Source organism: Mercenaria mercenaria, chromosome 16 (genome assembly GCF_021730395.1).
Source record: "Mercenaria mercenaria strain notata chromosome 16, MADL_Memer_1, whole genome shotgun sequence".
In the NCBI taxonomy this organism is placed as follows: domain Eukaryota; kingdom Metazoa; phylum Mollusca; class Bivalvia; order Venerida; family Veneridae; genus Mercenaria; species Mercenaria mercenaria.
Genome location: NC_069376.1, coordinates 68,605,603 through 68,624,902, shown reverse-complemented (window position 1 = coordinate 68,624,902; position 19,300 = coordinate 68,605,603). Strand labels below are relative to the sequence as shown.

At 35.2% G+C, this 19,300-nt stretch overlaps 2 protein-coding genes across 6 annotated transcripts in view; one reads left to right on the top strand and one right to left on the bottom strand.

Annotated features, from left to right (window-relative positions):
- The window catches only part of LOC123540633 (clathrin light chain A-like), a 31,321-nt gene extending 20,449 nt beyond the window's left edge, over window positions 1-10,872 (bottom strand). Inside the window, exons 1-3 of one of the 2 annotated variants that reach the window (XM_045325842.2) lie at window positions 10,692-10,872; window positions 2,908-3,017; window positions 384-431 (exon numbers count right to left, since the gene is read on the bottom strand). In XM_045325842.2, the coding sequence (XP_045181777.1) occupies window positions 384-431; window positions 2,908-3,017; window positions 10,692-10,857 (324 nt within the window). In that variant the 5' untranslated portion in view covers window positions 10,858-10,872. The remainder of the gene's footprint in view (window positions 1-383; window positions 432-2,907; window positions 3,018-10,691) is intronic. The other variant, XM_053527336.1, reaches the window with a different exon arrangement.
- Window positions 10,873-10,994: 122 nt separating this feature from the next.
- The window catches only part of LOC123540632 (serine/arginine repetitive matrix protein 1-like), a 51,777-nt gene continuing 43,471 nt past the window's right edge, over window positions 10,995-19,300 (top strand). For all 4 annotated transcript variants that reach the window (XM_045325839.2, XM_045325838.2, XM_045325837.2 and 1 more), the window contains exons 1-3: window positions 10,995-11,152; window positions 16,354-16,461; window positions 16,873-17,127. In XM_045325839.2, coding sequence (XP_045181774.2) covers window positions 11,109-11,152; window positions 16,354-16,461; window positions 16,873-17,127 — 407 coding nt within the window. In that variant the 5' untranslated portion in view covers window positions 10,995-11,108. The remainder of the gene's footprint in view (window positions 11,153-16,353; window positions 16,462-16,872; window positions 17,128-19,300) is intronic.

Sequence of the window (19,300 nt, the reverse complement as noted above, 5' to 3'; positions counted from 1 at the left end):
TGACTTGATATCCACCCAGTCACATTATACTGACACCGGGCTGGCCAGTCCTAGCACTATCCTCTTAATGCTGAGTGCCAAGTGAGGAAGCTTCTAGTATCATTTTTCATGTCTTTGGTATGACGCGACTGGGGATTGAACCCTCAACCTCCCGCACACGAAGCGGACGCTCTACCAATAGGCTACCGTGGCGGTTGAGAGAGATTATAGTGTAACTATCAAACAAGGTTACAGTGCATCTATCAAACATTCACAAAACATGCAATATACAGCATATAAAATATGTAAGTGCAACTTACTAAGAGGTAAAGTGGTTGTTAATATATATAATATGTTTTAATAATACCCTTCCCTACACTGTTATGGGAAAAACCTTATCTTACCCCTGATTCTTGATCATTGGACTCGCCCATACCAGCATTTGTGTCAAACTGTTGAGGAAAATCATTAGTATACTACTGTTTCTGCTACACAGATAACATTAGTCTATCTCACACATTACATAATATTTCAAATGTAATTAGTTACTGCCATGCATCATAAAAATGATAAACAAGAAAGAAAACTCAGTTCTATATGTTTGTATTTGAACAGAGAATAAATTTGCATATCAAATTAATACAACACCAAACTGGTTTAAATTTGTACATGTAGATTAGACTACAGAGCAGTTACACAGAAAAATATCAAGGTCTACAACTATGAAGAGTATTAAAAGTATTTTGAATTAAGGACAGCAACCAATAGTACATAACAGATATCAAAGCAATAGCATATGTTTAAGACATACAATGACAAAATAAGCAAAATTAAAAATCCACAATTCAAATGTTGACTTTTTTTCATGTCTTGTATTGAAAGGCCATTTTAACTTAAATGCTATATTATCATCGGAAATTTTCTTAAAATGCAGAGTGGTGTGGGGGATTTTTTCATTTCTGATAACTTTTTCACGAAAAACATATGTCTCCCACTGCCGTACTTAACAAGAAAACATTGTAAAATGCCATAAGTTAAGGGCTATAGCTCCATTAAAGTCACTGAACAATAACATGCCAAAGTTATACTAGTAGGCTTACTCCCGCTTAGCACTGATCACTTCTGTCAAGTTTGATGGAATTTCAATCAGTGGTATTGGAGAAGCACAGACATGGAACAAGCAACAATATGCACAAGACTAATTTAATTTTGTAGGCTTTGCTCTTATCACTCGGAGACTCCTGTAAAGTTTGGTGGAAACCACCCAATAATAAAAGAGAAGTGGCCAAAACATCATAAAATTTGACAAATCAAGGACCATAACTCTTATGAAAATCACTGAAATGGAACATGTCAACAATATGTACAACTAGGCTTGGCAATGATTATTTTTGTGAAGTTTTGTGTAAATATGCCTAGCTGCACGGACAAACTTTGTGACATACAGATAGAAACCACTAAATGAAGATGTTTCCTCGGCCACATGTGGGAGACATAATGATGTCAATATTGTAGGACACATGCCCCCTGAAAATGAATAAAGAAGAAAGAATATATCAAGTCCAATATTGGAAACAACCAAAAAGAAGTCAGACACAAAACTATACATAAAATGCACATGGTTACCATGCTTCAGACCAAGGGCAAAAACTCTAAGAAATAAACACACAAAAAAGTCCTAGAAATGTGCATGTCAACTTCATGTTAAGGATGTATACCATGTTTCAAGACAATTTAATGGACGGAAACTGTTGTAGTTTAGTACACAAGAATGTGTGATGGTCAGAAACATTCTGGCGGGTGGGAGGTTCTATAGATTTATATCTTGCAAAGCAAACCGTTTTAAGGTATGTATTGTTTTTAGAGGAATTTTACAACAGGTACTAATTATTAGAATTCATTATTTCCCTCGCAATTATTGTAATGCAAATTTCAACAAGAGCACCACCTTGCGGGTGCAGATGCTCATCTGATTTTTTTGTCTCTGTATACAATGTAATAGAAATATTGTCCTACCCATGATTTTCTAAGTCCAAAATTCTTGCAAAAAGCAGGATGGAGTTATAGTACTTGCTGTGCAGAGTCAGCTTTTAATGGCAATTAACTGCTCCAAGTTTTAAAGCAATAGCTTTGACCATTAAGGAGAAAAGTTTACCTAAACGCAAAACTTAACCAAGAATCCGATATTTTCTAAGTCGAAAAGGGCCCATAATTCTTGCAAGAAGCAGGATGGAGTTATGTTTTTTGCTGTACAGAGTCAGCTTTTGATGGTGAACAAGAGTTGCAAGTTTTAAAGTAATAGCTTTGATAGTTTAGGAGAAAAGCTGACCTAAACACAAAACTTAACCAAGAAATCTATTTTTCTAAGTCCAAAAGGTGCTATAATTCTTGCAAAAAGCAGGATTGAGTTAAGTTTCTTGCTGTACAGAGTCAGCTTTTGATGGTGAACAAGTGTTGCAAGTTTCGAAGCAATATCTTTAATACATGTAGTTGAGGAGAAAAGTTGACCTAAACATAAAACTTAACCAAGAAATCTGGTATTTTCTATTAAAGTCCAAAAGGGACCATAATTCTGGTAAAAAGCAGGATGGAGTTAATCAGTCATTTTTCTTGCTGTACAGAGTCAGCTTTTGATACTGAACAAGTGTTGCAAGTTTCAAAGTAATAGCTTTGATAGTTTTGGCGAAAAGCTGAGCTAAACATAAAACTTAACCAGGCAATGCTGACGCCGATCAAGTGATGACAATAACTCATCATTTTTTTTCAAAAAATCAGATGAGCTAAAACTGGCAATAAGTACCTATTTTTCACAGGAAGTATTTATTTCTTGTCTAGAATTCAGAATCTAAGTTTCTTTATCATACTACAAATTATTCAAGACTTACTTCCTAAAATGCCATTTTTTAAAATGAGGTATTACTATGTTACCTGTGTGGTTTCACCTCCTGTAAAGTCGCCACCTGTAAAGTCATCAGTTGGCTGTGGAGAGTCACCGGTCTGTTGTCCTGCACCCCCAAATGGATCAAAGTCATCTGCACCTGAATGTAAAACACATCCGTGTTTAGATATAGATTCAAAATTCACCAAAAACAACAAAATCCTAGACCCGATACATATATTTTTACTGCTCTTTGATTAAATTTAGGCCACTACATGTATATAGCCATCTTGAAAAGGACTGGAAGAAAACACTATATTATGATGTAATCCTTACAAACACTACATGTACATGTATCGCAAATTGACAAAATGTTGAGAAGCTGCTATTTGTACAGTGCTATAATTTCACTATACTTAAAGGGAGAGCCGTACGAAAAGCCACTTTCTAATTTTACCATGTACTTTCTCTTAATGTCCTATCATCTGGACTGCACCTGGCATCAGAATAACAGGCCTTTTGACTGCCATCCAAAATTTGTGCTAAGGGCAATTTTAACATTAACAAAGACTTGACGCAGAGCTCCAGATAAACTTTTGGTGCTATTGGGTATTTACCCATCACTTTTTGTCTGAAAGGGTATTGGAAATCTGATTTGGGTAAAAAATATTATTACCAAGGCTTTTCAAAAGTAAATGGGTATTTGCTAAAAATAATTGAGTAATTTCACCAATCTCGCACAAACAATTGAATATTTTTCTTTCTTATGGCTAAATTGAACTGGATGAAACATGCTTACTGTCATAGTATTTATCATTAACCAGGTTTGACTATTCTTCTACATGCCTGTAAGAAAGGTTAACAAGTGTATTTTAATCTATAGTTCTAATTATGTGTAACTTTAACCAAGGATATTTTTTTCAAATCGTTTAATGCTTTCCTAAGGATACTTTCGTTTCCATCGTATTTTTTGGCACTTTAAATGCAGTTGGAGATCAATTCACCCACAATATTCCAATCTGAACGATGTGTTCACCGCAATATGTGCTCTCCCGTATGATATAGGCTAGTATCTGTGACACTATATTATCACAAACAGATAAACTGTCTTTGCTGAACAACAAAATATAACCTTCTTTGTTTGTGCAGCAACAATGTTTTTCTGTGACCTCTTTTTAGTACTAGAAGTGGTCATTTTATTGGCATAATGTTTAGTTTACAAAGCATCCAAATAACACCGATCAGACTGAATGGTCCTGTGCTTTTTCCGATAAATAGTTACCTGTTCTGTCATAAGGTAAAACCAGACTGTTGTCTTATAAGCGTTAAAGTCTCATTCAGATTCTATAATAAGGAAAATGCAATAAGCAAGTGATTTTTAATGAACTGGGTACCGTATATAGCGGGTTATTTCTGCGGGGGTAATATTTCTGCTTTTTTTCTGCGGTCTCCTCGGTAGAATCGCAAAAAATATTTCCAGCAGAATATTATTCCAGCAAAAAATTTAAAACGCAAAAAAATCTGCATTTTTTCACCAACACATTGTTTCACGCTATGTTTACCCAAGGTAATCCGAAGTTCACAATGGACCTGGATAAATTATTGAAAATTACCGTGCCATCTAACAATTACCGATAATGGTAAACATCATCATAATTAGTGTCGATGGTCAAACAAAGTCCAAACTGTTAATCCCTCAGAAAACGTTTTTCTTTTGTGAATGAAATAAACTGAGTGAATTTCACTTGGTTGTTTATATTAATCCCTATGTGGCAATCTTCCGAACTTAGTTATACTTTAGTAACCTTTATATAAGTGTAACCGTTTAATTTATACCGTAGTTTGCAGTTGTTATGCAATAATTTATTGTTGATGGATTTACATTTTCTCATTTCGCAATTACTATATCCTACAATGTATTCATTAAATGCAAAGTTACCAGTAATTTAGTTTATTGATTTCATACGCTATCATTCTCACAACGTCTGACCATGCGAGGAATTATAATTACCTCCTCCTTGGCAGAAACGCAGAAATTTCTCTTCCGTTTAAGTGAAAACGCGGAAATTAAACACGCAGAAATTTGTTTCACATTTTTTGGGACCAAAACGCAGAATATTTTGACCGCAGAAATAACCCGCTATACGGTATTAGGAATTTAAACTGCATTTCAGTATGCATACTGTATGAATTCAATTAGGTTTTCTGCAACTTTAATTGCGTAAATACTCAGCTTATCTCAGTCGGTCTATAGCTATACATAGCTTAATTCTGTTGTCTATGTAGTATTATGTAATACCGTCTTTAAATAAAATTTGTATCTTGTATCTGGAGCTCTGCTTGACGGCCTTCACAAGGATGAAAGGGCGTTTTCTCCAAGCTGTTACCTTGATTCTTAAGTCTTCTTAAGGATTATGTAAACACCTTTGAGACCACCCCTCAGGTAAATTTTAATTTTGGAAATCATACCTGACAGACCCTTAATATTCATAACATATAGTTCTGAAGGTGTAGAAAATACTTTCTGTAAAGGTTACCTTGTTTGGTAACATGTATTTTGTCTTACAACACAATCATGTACTTCGATTGTCCACATTCTATTTTGTAGAAAATATCAAACTTCTTTTTCAAACATATTTTTCTCTAAATTTGATTCTGTTGTGTGTCTAACATATTTACCTAGATACTCCGGGAAATGGAAACTGATTATCTGATATTAAGTATTGCAATTTTTGTTGATTTTGACAGCTCTACTTTCACTTTCATTTCGCAACTTTTGTATTTTTTTTTAATATACATCGTTTGTAACACTTTCAACTCCCGGAGTACCTGGAGAAATATGTTTGACACACAATAATCATAAAAGTAATGACAAAATACTTCTGGAAGAAGAAGCTTGATATCTTCTACAAAACAGAACATGAACAATCAAAGTACATTGTGATATAGGACAAAATGAGCTGTTCAATAAAATAAACTGTCTTGAAAGTTTCTTCTACTTATTAAGAATAGTTTAGTATATTGTATATGATAAACCAGGGTATATGTGGCGTAAAAAACTAAAACAAAAATTCACCCGAGGGGTGGTTTCAAAAGACTTTGGAAGTGACTATTCTTACGGTCCCGTAGGAATAGCCTCGCAGGCTATTCTAACGGCTTTCCCATAAGAATAGTGAAAAGCCCGCAGGTGGTTATTCCTACTGCAGTTTTGTATTACAATACATTGTACTGAAGTCATTCAACTGATATATTTTCAACCAATTTTGGAAATGATATGTAAAGTGCCTTTGAACGTGAAACTGATCATGAAAAGGGCGCTATATAAATCTGGTATAATAATAATAATAATGATAATAATGAGATGTAATCACATTTGGTCATTGTGTTACAAATAAAATGTCAGGTCTGAATTGATGCAAACATGTCAAGCTGATGTGTGACAAACGTCACAGAGTATAAAACTAAATTAAAGTGCAATAAACATGTATGTTTAGAGTGGTAAGAGATTTGTACTGTTGTGAAAAAATTTGCATGTATTATACACTTGGTCAATATTTATAGTGTTTCAATATTAAAAAGGTATGTATTTACATCTTCATCTGTACAACCAACAATCGTTTTCCGATTTATTTAGAAGACAAATTTCAGTTAAATATGTAATAAAATGTGTTATACTAGGGGAAATCACTTCCCTTTTTTGTCTTACCGGAAAAATAAAGAAGTTGGATGAAATTATATCAGTCAAATGAATTCAGTATGATGTGCAACACAAAACTGCCGTAGGAATAACCACCTGCGGGCTTTTCATAATTTGTACGGGAGAGCCGTAGGAATAGACACCTGCCGTCTTTTCACTATTCTTACGGGAGAGCCGTAAGAATAGCCTGCGAGGCTATTCTTACATGACCGTAAGAATAACCACTTCCGAAGACTTTACAAGAACAGGGTTCTCACTAGCAATTTCAAGTTGCAGTCCTGGGACTCCCAAAGCTGAAAAAGTTGCAGTCCCAACTAGACTGACAGACAGACTTTAACGTTTTGTCAAAACACAGGCCTCTATTGTACTGTGAAATTAAGTGTAGACTGACAGACAACTTGTAACGACAATTCTTCACCCAAATATTGTTAAGGTGAGGGACTAAAAAGGTGAAAAATGCAATCAAAAATGAATGTAGGACAAAATCACCCCTGGACAACCCCCCCCACCCCTGCTGTTTCTGATCTACCCGAACAAAATCCCCTTGTGAAATTATCAAGGTGGACAAAATCCCCCTTGTGAAAATATCAAGTTGGACAAAATCCCCTGTGATATTTTTTTCTTTACCTCTTTATTTCAGAATGGAAACATATATAAACATACAGTGAAAAGATAGTAAATAAATAATTACTACTTTTATTTTTATACTTATTAAGAGCATAACATTAAAACATTTGGTCTAAAATACAACAAGAATGCACAGTATGTCTATGATCAACATAATGCTTCTTCAATAACATCAGCAATTTGCAGAAAAATAATCAAGTTAAGACCACATTGACAGCATCTTAAAATTACTCGGACATTCATAATTAAGCCTAATTATCACCTTTTCTAATAATTCTTTAATTCTGCCTAGTAATTAGTACGTGAGGAAACAATCGGAGTTACTTCAAACACTTCGTAATCCGTTGTTTACAATTATAGGTTGTCACCTATGCAATCACGCCGACAATCACATGTAATATTGAGACGATCATACATATGCCTCGTGGTGTAGTGGGAACGGGCAACGCTGATTGGCTATAGGCGGCTATCGGTGACAAGCGAGTAACTCCGCCCACATATTTTGCTTTGGCGTCAAACCTTGTGTATTCGTAGGTTTATGTAATCAATTAATTTTCATGGTTTTAATGCTTGCGCCCCACTGCAGAAACGTGCGTCCGGGGACTCCCAAGCTGCAATAAACACGCGTATACCGGGACCAGTTATGCGTACAGGGACACCGATTTCGGCGTTTCTGAGAACCCTGATGACCTTGTCGGCGACCTGTTACCAGGTCGGAGACTTCCCCTGGATTAAGAGACAGTCTCTAGATCTAAACACTGTCTCTCGTTTGAAAGACAAAATGTCTTTCGATCGAAAGACTGTATTTAGCTTAAGTGTTGAAAAAACATGAAATCATTATGTATTTAGCTTAAGTGTTGAAAAAACATGAAATCATTATTAAAACAATCATTTCATTACAGATGCATTATTTATTCATTGAAACAACTTGTTATTTCAAGTAAACTTTACAAGAAACACATTGTCACAGAAGTTTTCTTAAGCATTATAATGCTTAAACAAAATTCCCAAATAATTTTGATTTTGAAAATTTGATAAAAGAAAGATATTTTTCTATATTTGAAATAAATTTGCACATTCTAAAAAGAGAGTTTTAATTACTCTTTCATTGATTTTCACTGCTTAAGCTAATCTGAGTCTTTCGATCGAAAGACATTTTGTCTTTTGAACGAGAGACAAAATAATTATGTTTAGATCGAGAGAATGTCTCTCAATCGAATGTGTCACTTTATGTACCAGACGCTTTATGTACCACTTTGGACACCTTATGTACCACATATATGATATATTGTACGATCATTTTTGATTTGATGAAAATGTTATATTTTATGTTACTTGAAATGCATTTTTACTAAATTTAATTAATAGCAGAGCTACAGCGTTGCATTACGGTTAGACGTATGAACAAGAAAACAAATAGAGAGATCTAACTGTGTATACTATCGAGTTGAAAATTCGTGGTACTTTTTTGGAATCGGTGTTGTTCGGATTTTTTCATGTGCTCTATGCACATAGTAATTAATCAGTAAAGACGTCAGTAGACGCTTACTGTTTACGGTTGACAAAAGCGTCTCGCTTACTGCTTTGAATATTGAATAAAAATGTAAATGCGCGTTTGATAATAAAAATTTAGAGTTAAATACATTTTGTACGAAGAAAAAAGAAATAAAATACAATAGTTTCATTTTGAAACGACTTTCATCACGCTGCCATTACCGAACTTAATTATATATACTTATGTTTGTCATGATGACGTCATAACTCCACGGTGGTGTAGTGGTTAGTGAGTTCGTGTTGAAAACCAGAGGTCGTGAGTTCGAACCTCACTTGAACCAGATTTTTTCAATTCCTTTTTTTATTTCAGTTTTTTTTTCTATTATTATGAGTTTTGAAAATATTGTATAACTAAAGTCATTCATGTGAAATTTGTGAAAAAGTGTTTAGTTTTGATGTCAGGCTCCAATGAAGTGCCTGTGCAGTAGTCATTAGACATAACTTTAAACACAAAAACAGCTTTAGGATCAAAATATACAGGCATTGAACTGTGGAAAGCAAATAATGCTCTTCTCCCCGTTCGCATATATTTCATCCGTTAGCTTTAAAAACACTGACCAGAGTTTATCTAAAAAACTAAAACTATTGGCGATGAATTATCAATAAACACCAAAAAGGTTCTTCCTACCATCCCTATTCTATAGTGCCAAAAGATTAATAATAAAAAGCAATAGAAATGTTACCTTAGAAGTTTAGTAAATGAACAGGGGTTTTCGAGAATTTCGGCATACACTGTTTTTCTCAGGTAAAATTCTGATCATTAACTTTTAAAAATTGCTAGTCTTTTGGGTTTAAAACAAGCTTTGTACAGTCATATAAATGATTGTTATTTTCCCATACCAGGCGTCTATTACAGCAGTATTTTTGACAGTCATTCTTCCTTTCAGAAAGAACCAAAATTTGACAATAATGACATTTAAAAGAATTACAATAGTCATTTCCAGGAGTACATAAATTCTAATTTCTGTTAACTTTGGAAGTGAAACATTAACCTTTTACATTAAGTCCTTATTGCTAAACATTCACACGCAAAGAGACAGAATTCCTTCGGCTATTGGCCTAATGAGATTCTGTTAGGTTTGAAGCTTTTCAATTTGAAGGGGTTATCATTTGTGACTGGTTTCCAGTACAATGTATAATAATAATTTAATATGTAAATTTGTTGATGCAGTACGTTTTAATAAGAATAACAGAAATTATTCAAATACGTTTTCTTCTTTATCTTGGTGCAGATTTTAATCTATATCGAACATTCTTTTAATTATATACAGAATATCTTACGAGTATTTCACATGTCAAAAATTAAATTTGATGCAGTCTAAAACATGCATTCAGAAATCAATAATTATCATTAATACTTATAATTTTAATAGATCTAATAGAACATAAACTTCCTAAACGAATCCATAATTCCAGACAATTCCAACACCACTCCTTTAATTTTAAAGGGGCACTGTGATTTTTCAGGGAGCTCTGCCTTTTAGGTAGCGCCTAATTTCATATTAAGATAAAATTATATGCACACAGAAATGTTAACAACATTCTATGGACTTAAGATGATTAAATCAAAGTTGTTTTCACAGGTAATTATCACATATTGACAGTGCTACTCAATGAGATACAATTGCTATATAATATATAGGTGGTACACTAAGTGTCAAAGTGGTACATAAAGTGTCTGGTACATAAAGTGACTGGTACATAAGGTGTCGCACCCCTCTCAATCCAGGGGAAGTCTCCGCCTCCGACCTGGTTACAGCGTAATTTTCACTAAGTCTTGTACATTATGAGGATTTTAAACATTAGTTTTCGACTATCAAAAATTATTTTACCGAAATGAACTCTTTAAAAACTTTCGACGGAAATATCAACAACAATATTGATCGAAAGTGGGAGTGACCGGTGGATTTACAAGATAAAATATGCACATATTTCAAGAACAATAAGTCAACTTACCACCAGCATTTTCTGTACCGAAGTTATCATCTTCTAAACCCTTTAGCTCATCCTGTTCACGGGCTAGGAAGTCTGCAGCAGGATCTTCCTCGGTTTGTTGGGGAGCAGGATTCTCAAATTGATCAAAGTCGGCCATCTTGATATTACAGGAAACGTCACTTGTCATTTCCGTTTGAAGCCGGAACATTCCGTCAGTATTATTCGCAGTTTCATTGGCTAAAATTAGCCCTCGGTAATATCCGTTTCAATCCGTTTTCCGGAACTGGATGATCGGACCGAGATGATTTCTATGTTATCACCGGCAAGGAAAATTGCAGTAATTTGATTGGTTAATCCATCTTGCAAATGGACGGCATGCGTTGTTGTATGTTGTAGTTAGAACTGGCAGTTTCTCATTTTTGTACAGTCAAAGCCAGAATGCCACCTCCACGAAAATCATCTCCTCGTCGTAGAGAAAGAAGGTGCATAATGATTTACTGCTGATGGCTTACAATATAAAATTAATTTCCATCTAAATTATAGATATCTAACAGATCTATGAAAGATAATTTTTTCTTTTTCATTTGCATATCTTTGACTTGTACTTTAATGTAACCATTACTTTATTCCATAGTAGGTGTTGACCCATTCTTATATTGTACTTGCGTGCTGTCTTGCTGATTTAAAGTAAATGTTAATATGCGAAAAGCCATAAAATACCCCAGTCTAAAACCCCCAACCTGTAGGCGGACACTGATGTTGCTAAAGGGTTAACCCAACAGCAAGGCTGTTGGACATGGCCTTATATACATACAACGCTACATTCCTCTCCGCTCTTAAATTGAAGGGCTAGGCATCAACTGAACCTCCTATCAGTTTTTAGCCCTACTGAATTGATTAAATTTCAAAAAAGAGCTGCCAGAATCATTCTAGATAAAAGCTATGATAGTCCATCTGCTGCTCTATTTAATTAAACTGGATGAAATTTGATGAACGAGTGAGATACAAAAAAGCAGTACTCCTGTTCAAGTCTATAAATGAACAGTCATTCCCAGCTTACATGAAAGAAAAATTTCAAAGTACAAATCAAAGACACAACCGAAACCTAAGATCTGTTGTTAATTCAGAACTAGTTCCAAAACCAAAAATGGAATTCTTTCGGAAATCTCTGTCTTACTCGGGTCCAAAAATATGGAATGTTTTACCTGCAAATATCCGTAAGTGTGAGACACTAAGGACATTTCAAACATCTTATGTCAAATGGCATTTCTCCTCTGTATCCTAAATCAGTGTATCAAAGTATGTTGTAGCATATTTTCAGTTTGTATGATAGTAGTAATGTATAAAATATTCGTAGGTTTTTCTATATATGTAATTGTACTATGTAATTGTTCTTTGGTGTTGTTTTTCGTAATTTATGTAAATCTTGTGTATCATTGTATTGTTGAATGTTTTATCATCTGTATATTATGTATATATATTCTGAGGCCCACATGGAAGATTGGGAAACCAAATGTGTAGCCTCATTAAATAAAGTTTTTACTTACTTACTTACTAGGTAAATTGCGCGCAAAGGGCGCTTTGATATGTAGACTGTAAAGCCCTCAACAGAGGCATACATACGGGAACTGTCAGTCTGTGAAATTGGTCTGCCTTGCATGTAAAAAATTGAGACTAATCAGTTTCTAGCCTATATCAACTGAACTTCCTATCAGTTTCTAGCCGCTTAAATAGATGCATGAGTGCATTCAAACGTCCTCATCGACATTGTAGTAAAATACCCCAGTCTCTACTGAGGATCTAGTCAAAATAATTTAATGTTTTGTATTTGTGACGGGGCAATCAGTATCTAAACATCAAAACTTCGAAGGACCAAAATAATGGGAGGATAAATCATAGTACACTGTCGTGTAAAATTATTCGTTTTATTGCTTGTGCATAATACTGTGTAGATGCAGTAAATGTTAATCATGTACAGTACAAACATTGGTTTAAATCACCAGAAAATTCGTAATTTTGGAAATTATTTGATAATTTTTACCTAAATTCATGAGGAATTGACTCCCCTTTTGATACATGTAAGTTTTATTTGAATTTATGGCCAATTTGTGACATAATTGGCACTTAAACTTTGAGCACGTAAAGCATCAGCAGCGATCAAACTTTCATCAGATTTCCTCCACTATTTTGGTCTTTTCAACTTGTTTGATGGGAGTGGAGATATTGCCCATATGAAAATATATTTCCTAGGATCGCGTCAAATTTGTTGGACTACCGAGGATCGAACCCTGGACCTCGTGATCTGTAGGCTGACACTCTAACCACATCGCTGAAGGGTTAACCCAACAGCAAGGCTGTTGGACTTGAAAGTGGCCTTATATGTCTACAACCACTACGTTAATATTATATATTAAGGAAGTGTCTAGTTGTCAGGTTACCAGATGCCTAGCCTGCATTCTAGATGTCCTATAAACACCTAGCCTGTCTTCTAGGTGTTTTCTAGGCGTCTGTTAATTACTTTATTTATGAATTATGTAGGTATGTAAGATTTTATGTTGCTTATGTTACCGTCATTGTTTAAAGTTATTTAAACATCATTAATCATCTTAACACAAACTAATTTTTTTAGCCCATCATCATCAGATGGTGGGCTATTAAAATCACTCTGCGTCCATGGTCCGTCCGTCATTCCGTCCGTCCGTCCGTTAACAATTTCTTGTTATCGCATCTCCTCAGAAACTACTGGGGGGATTTTCACCAAACTTTGTCAGAATGATGTATTGGTACCCTAGTTGTGTCCCCCTGAAAATCAGACTGGTTCAACAATTTATGAGTGAGTTATGGCCCTTTGTTTATTTCTATAATTTACATAGATTTATATAGGGAAAAACTTTGAAAACCTTCTTGTCCAAAACCACAGAGCCTAGGGCTTTGATATTTGGTATGAAGCATTATCTAGTGGTCCTCTACCAAGATGATTCAAATTATTTCTCTGGGGTCAAATATGGCCCCGCCCTGGGGGTCACATGGTTTATATAGACTTATATATAGGGAAAAATTTTGAAAAACCTCTTGTCCAAAACCACAGGGCCTAGGGCTTTGATATTTTGTATGTGACATCATCTAGTGGTCTTCAACTAAGATTGTTCAAATTATACCCCTAGGGTCAAATATGGCTCCACCCTGGGGGTCATATGGTTTACATAGACTTACATAGGGAAAAACTTTGAAAATCTTCTTGTCCAAACCACAAAGCCTAGGGCTTTGATACTTGTAATGTAGCATCATCTAGTGGTTCTCTACCAAGTTTGTTCAAATTATCCCCCTAGGGTCAAATATGGCCCCGCCCCAGGGGTCACATGGTTCATATAGACTTATATAGGGAAAAGCTTTTAAAATCTTCTTGTCAGTAACTACAGCATTCAAATTTGGACCACATGACGTATATTTTTGAGTGGCAAGATGAACCTTGACATGAGTTGACCTTGATTTTGACTTAGTGACCTACTTTCACATTTCTGTAGCTACAGCCTTCAAATTTGGACCACATGCATAGTTTTGTGCACTTGAAAAAACTTTGACCTTGATTTTGACCTAGTGACCTACTTTCACATTTTTGAAGGTACAGTCTTCAAATTTGGACCACATGCATAGTTTTGTGTTCCGAAATGAAATTTGACCTTGATTTTGACCCAGTGACCTACTTTCTCATTTCTCAAGCTACAGCCTTCAAATTTGGACCACATGCATGGTTTTATGTACCAAAACAAACTTTGACCTTTATATTGACCTAGTTACCTACTTTCACATTTTTGAAGGTACAAGCTTCAAATTTGGACCACATGCATAGTTCTGTATTCTGAAATAAAATTTGACCTTGATTTTGACCTAGTGACCTACTTTCACATTTCTCAAGCTACAGCCTTCAAATTTGGACCACATGCATAGTTTTGTGTACCGAAATGAACTTTGACCTTAAGATTGACCTAGTGACCTACATTCACATTTCTGTAGCTACAGGCTTCAAATTTAGACCACATGCATAGGATTGTGTACCGAAACAAACTTTGACCTTGACATTGACCGAGTGACCTACTTTCACATTTTTGAAGGTTCAGGCTTCAGATTTGGACCACATGCATAGATTTGTGTTCTGAAGTGAAATTTGACTCTTGATTTTGACCTATTGACCTACTTACACATTTTTCAAGCTACAGCCTTCAAATTTGGACCACTTGCATAGTTTTGTGTACCAAAACAAACTTTGACCTAAAGATTGATCTAGTGACCTACTTTCACATTTCTCAAGCTACAGCTTTCGAATTTGGACCACATGCACAGTGTTGTGTACGGAAATGAAATTTGACCTGGAGCTAGTCAGTAAGTCTTGAAATTTGGAACACTCAAAAATGGCACATTGGTGGGTGCCAAGATCACTCTGTGATCTTTTGTTATTGTAGATATTATTAAGCTGTCCATAACCAAATTGATTACTGACACCTAGAAAAACATTTAAGAGTTGGGGTAGGTTACCGGTTACCTGGAGGCTAGAACGCAAGCTAGGCTTTGGTTATGCGATGGTTAGACACTGCCTAATATTAAAACAAATTGCAGTTAGTCTGTTTTACTAGGCAAGTTGCTGGTCTGTAGCGATATCACATATCAGTTCATAATTATTTGATCTATTTCTTTTACCTTTTTACTATCATGAAACTGTCATAGTAGCTGAATGGTAGTTTTTCAACTTCATGTGTTGGATCCCTCGTTGCATCATAACAAAGATGTGAAAACGGAACAAATATTTCCCTAACATGGCACTTGGCATTAAATTGGAGTCTGGCCTCTTCTCTCATACTGTCCTAGCGATGGATCCTATCAGGAATGAGGTTTTGAGAGCGATCACTTCAAGTGTAATACTTGTTTTACAATTGAAGTAAAACTAATCTCTCAGAAAACTTGTTCAAAGAAGTTTTGGAAAATCTGTAAAGTGACCCTTTCAGAGGGCCCTGGCTCCATTCCGCAAAATTAAAGGCAGATCTCAGTTATTTGGGCGTTATTTAATTTCAACAGTAATGAAATTAACATTTTGTAGAAGTTTTTGTCCAAATCAGTCAGTTTATAAGGTGTTTTGGCGCAGGTAAGTGTGTTTATACACAATTTTAGAAAGTTAACCTAATCAGTTTATATTAAAGTGTATGTACTTTTCTTGTTTGTTTCATTTCCTATACTGTTCAGTTTGCTGATGTAAGTGCTGTTAATTTTTAATGCTTTAAACAACAGAAATGTTTTTTCGATTTCAAAGCAAAATGTAAAGTAACTTAAATTTTAGATAATTTGAAATAGAAAGTTTTCAGGTTTTCAAAACAGACAGGAAAATGATATGTAGTGAGGCTGAAATTTAGCATTTTCACAGATAATTATTGTGTCTACATATGTAATAGTACTTGCTTACTGTTACATATAATTTTTATTCTTTTACTGTTACCTTTTTTGTTATTGTACAGTAATAGATCTATTCTGTGTCTTTTCAGCTTGTTAAGTATTGTTTTTATGTTGGTTTTTTTTTAAGACATTGTACAGTACTTATATTACCTGCCTGCTAGTATTGTCATAAGTTAATAAATCAGTTACATGGTGTTATTCTGTGTCTAATGCCTTCTGCTTTATTTCTGTTCTGGTCAAGATCTAGATCAAGGTCAAGGTCACATTCACCGAGACATAGAAGAAGATCAAGGTCACACTCAAGGTCACCTAGAGACAGAAGACGGTCAAGGTCGCCACAGAGAAGACGGTAATATATCAAAAGACGATGCATTTACAAATAATTATTTAAAAAAAAAGAAGAGAAAATTGGGTTAAGCTTTAAACTGATTAAAAGTAATATTATTAATTGATATTTCACAAGTTTTATGGATTCCATTGTTTTATTCATTCAGTCATTCAGCAACTGTTTAGATCGGATCATAAAACTTGTCTCCATAATGGCATGAATAAGTTTTCTTGGGGACGTAGGGGTGTTGCACATTTTATGCTGACCGAGTCTAATGCTGCTTGGTTTTCTATGCTTTCAAAGGATCTTTTCACAGAATTATTTTGTTATTGACATTGGGGCAAATAATTTCTTAATTTTTATACCCATAACGCAGAATTGTTTTTTATGATTAAGTAAAAATTCTGATGTAAACAAAAATTATAAATACAGGTCCCCTGAAAGAAAACATAGATCTCCTCCAAGACGAAGATCACCATCACCTAGGAGACGATCTAGATCACCGAAAAGGAGGTCAAGGTCACACAGTCCTAGAAGAAGGTCAAGATCGAAAAGTCCAAGAAGAAAAGCTCCATCACCGAGGAGACGATCACCTTCACCAGATGACAGAAACCATCCTGTAAAAAGACCTGCAGATTCCTCAGTGAAGAGACAAAGTTACAGATCAAGGTCACCTAGTCCAAAAAGGTGAAAAATTATGTCTGACCTTGTTTTATTATCTTTTCATTTGTTTAAAGTTGTGCTTTGTTGAATGTTCAGAGTTTACGGGAGGTCATGAAATGGAGTCTTTAATTCATACTTTTGTTAATAGTCGCACTTCATTTCTCAAGAACAAAGGTCTGTGAAATTCAAGTTTATTAGTATATACTTATTGAATAACCTATCAGTCAATAGTTAGAACAGTAGCCTTAGGTCCTTTAAATAATAATTTAATTATGCCCCCAGCATCTACTGATGCGGGAGGCATATAGTGATTGTCCCGTCCGTTCGTTTGTCCGTCCGTCCATACGAGGTTAACCAAATGGGACTGTTTCGTCTAGCATCAATACCCCTTACTAGAATGACTTGATACTTATGCAGATGTAACCTGTGACCATTCCTCATCTTCAGACATCACCTTACCTCAGTTTGACTTTGACCTCATTTTGGACTTGGGTTGCTTTATATGGGCCATCTCTTGGTTAACCAAATGGGACCATTTCGTCTAGCATCAATACCTCTTACAAGAATGAATTGATACTAATACAGATGTAAACTGTGACCATTCCTCATCTTCAAACATCACCTGACCTCAGTTTGACCTTGATCTCGTTTTGGACTAAGGTGCAAAATCTGTCGACAAGGATGCCACTGGGTGTATCAAGCGTTTTTTTGAACGCAGCTCCTTGTTTTCATATTTTTATGACCTCGACCCCCAATGTTGAGGACTATGGAGACACATAGTGCTTGTACTGTCCATCCATCAATCTACCTGACCATCACAATTCCTTGTGTACAAAGCTCCTACAGTTTTTGTCCAGTTCCAATGAAACTTGGTATCCATGCTTGTATTGTTGGGAATGTTATATCTGATTCTTTTTTCAATATGGCCTCTTTTTAGCTCACCTGTCACATAGTGACAAGGTGAGCTTTTGTGATCACCCTTCATCCGTCGTCCGACGTGTGTCCGTGCGTCCGTCAACAATTTCTTGTCTGCACGATATGGTTTCATTTATGATTTTATTTTAACCAAACTTGCACACAACTTGTATCACCATAAGATCTCGGTTCCTTTCTTGAACTGGTCAGATCCCATTATGGGTTCCAGAGTTATGGCCCCTGAAAGGGCCAAAATCAGCTATTTTGACCTTGTCTGCGCAATAGCAGCTTTATTTATGATTTGATTTTTACCAAACTGGCACACAACTTGTATCACCATAAGATCTTGGTTCCTTTCTTGAACTGGCCAGATTCCTTTATGGGTTCCAGAGTTATGGCCCCTGAAAGGGCCAGAATTAGCTATTTTGCCCCTGTCTGCACAATAGCAGCTTCATTTATGATTTGAATTTAATCAAACTTGCCCAAATTAGTGTTGCCATAAGATCTCAGTTCCTTTGTTGAACCTGCCAGATCCCCTAATGGGTTCCAGAGTTATGGCCCCTGAAAGGGCCAAAATTAGCTATTTTGACCATGTCTGCACAATAGCAACTTCATTTATGATTTGATTTTAACCAAACTTGCACACAACTTGTATCACCACAAGATCTTGGTTCCTTTCTTAAACTTGCCAGATTCCATCATGGGTTCCAGAGTTATGGCCCCTTAAATGTCAGCCATATAGAGACTTCATTTATGGTTTTATTTGATACAAACTTCCAAAATATCTTCAACAACAATAAATCTTGGATTCCATGACAAATCAGATCCAATCGTAGTTTCCAGAGTTATTTTATATCTGATTACCTCCCCTGATTGTAGTCAAAATGGATTTATATCAGTAAGTACTTACAGGACTTATTTGAAATTTCATTATTGTCATTAGTTGGACCGAGCCAATCAGGGTAGATAACTATGTCAAATTACCTCCCTTTATTTCAAATTAAAATGGGTATATCTCCGTAACTAATGAAGATACTGATCTGAAATTTCATTTATGTCAACAGATTTATTTGGCAGATCCTTTTTTTGCTAACTTACAGTAATTTTCTTTTGAATTATTTCCCTTTTATGTTACTATAAATAGCCTATTTTTGGTAACTTTTTTATTATTGGCCGTAGGGAAAAACGGAGACCACTTTTCTGTGGTACAACATGAATGGTACCTCCAATTTTTAGGTGTATTTTGACATATCTGTACCTTGTAAGAATTTTGTTTTTCGTT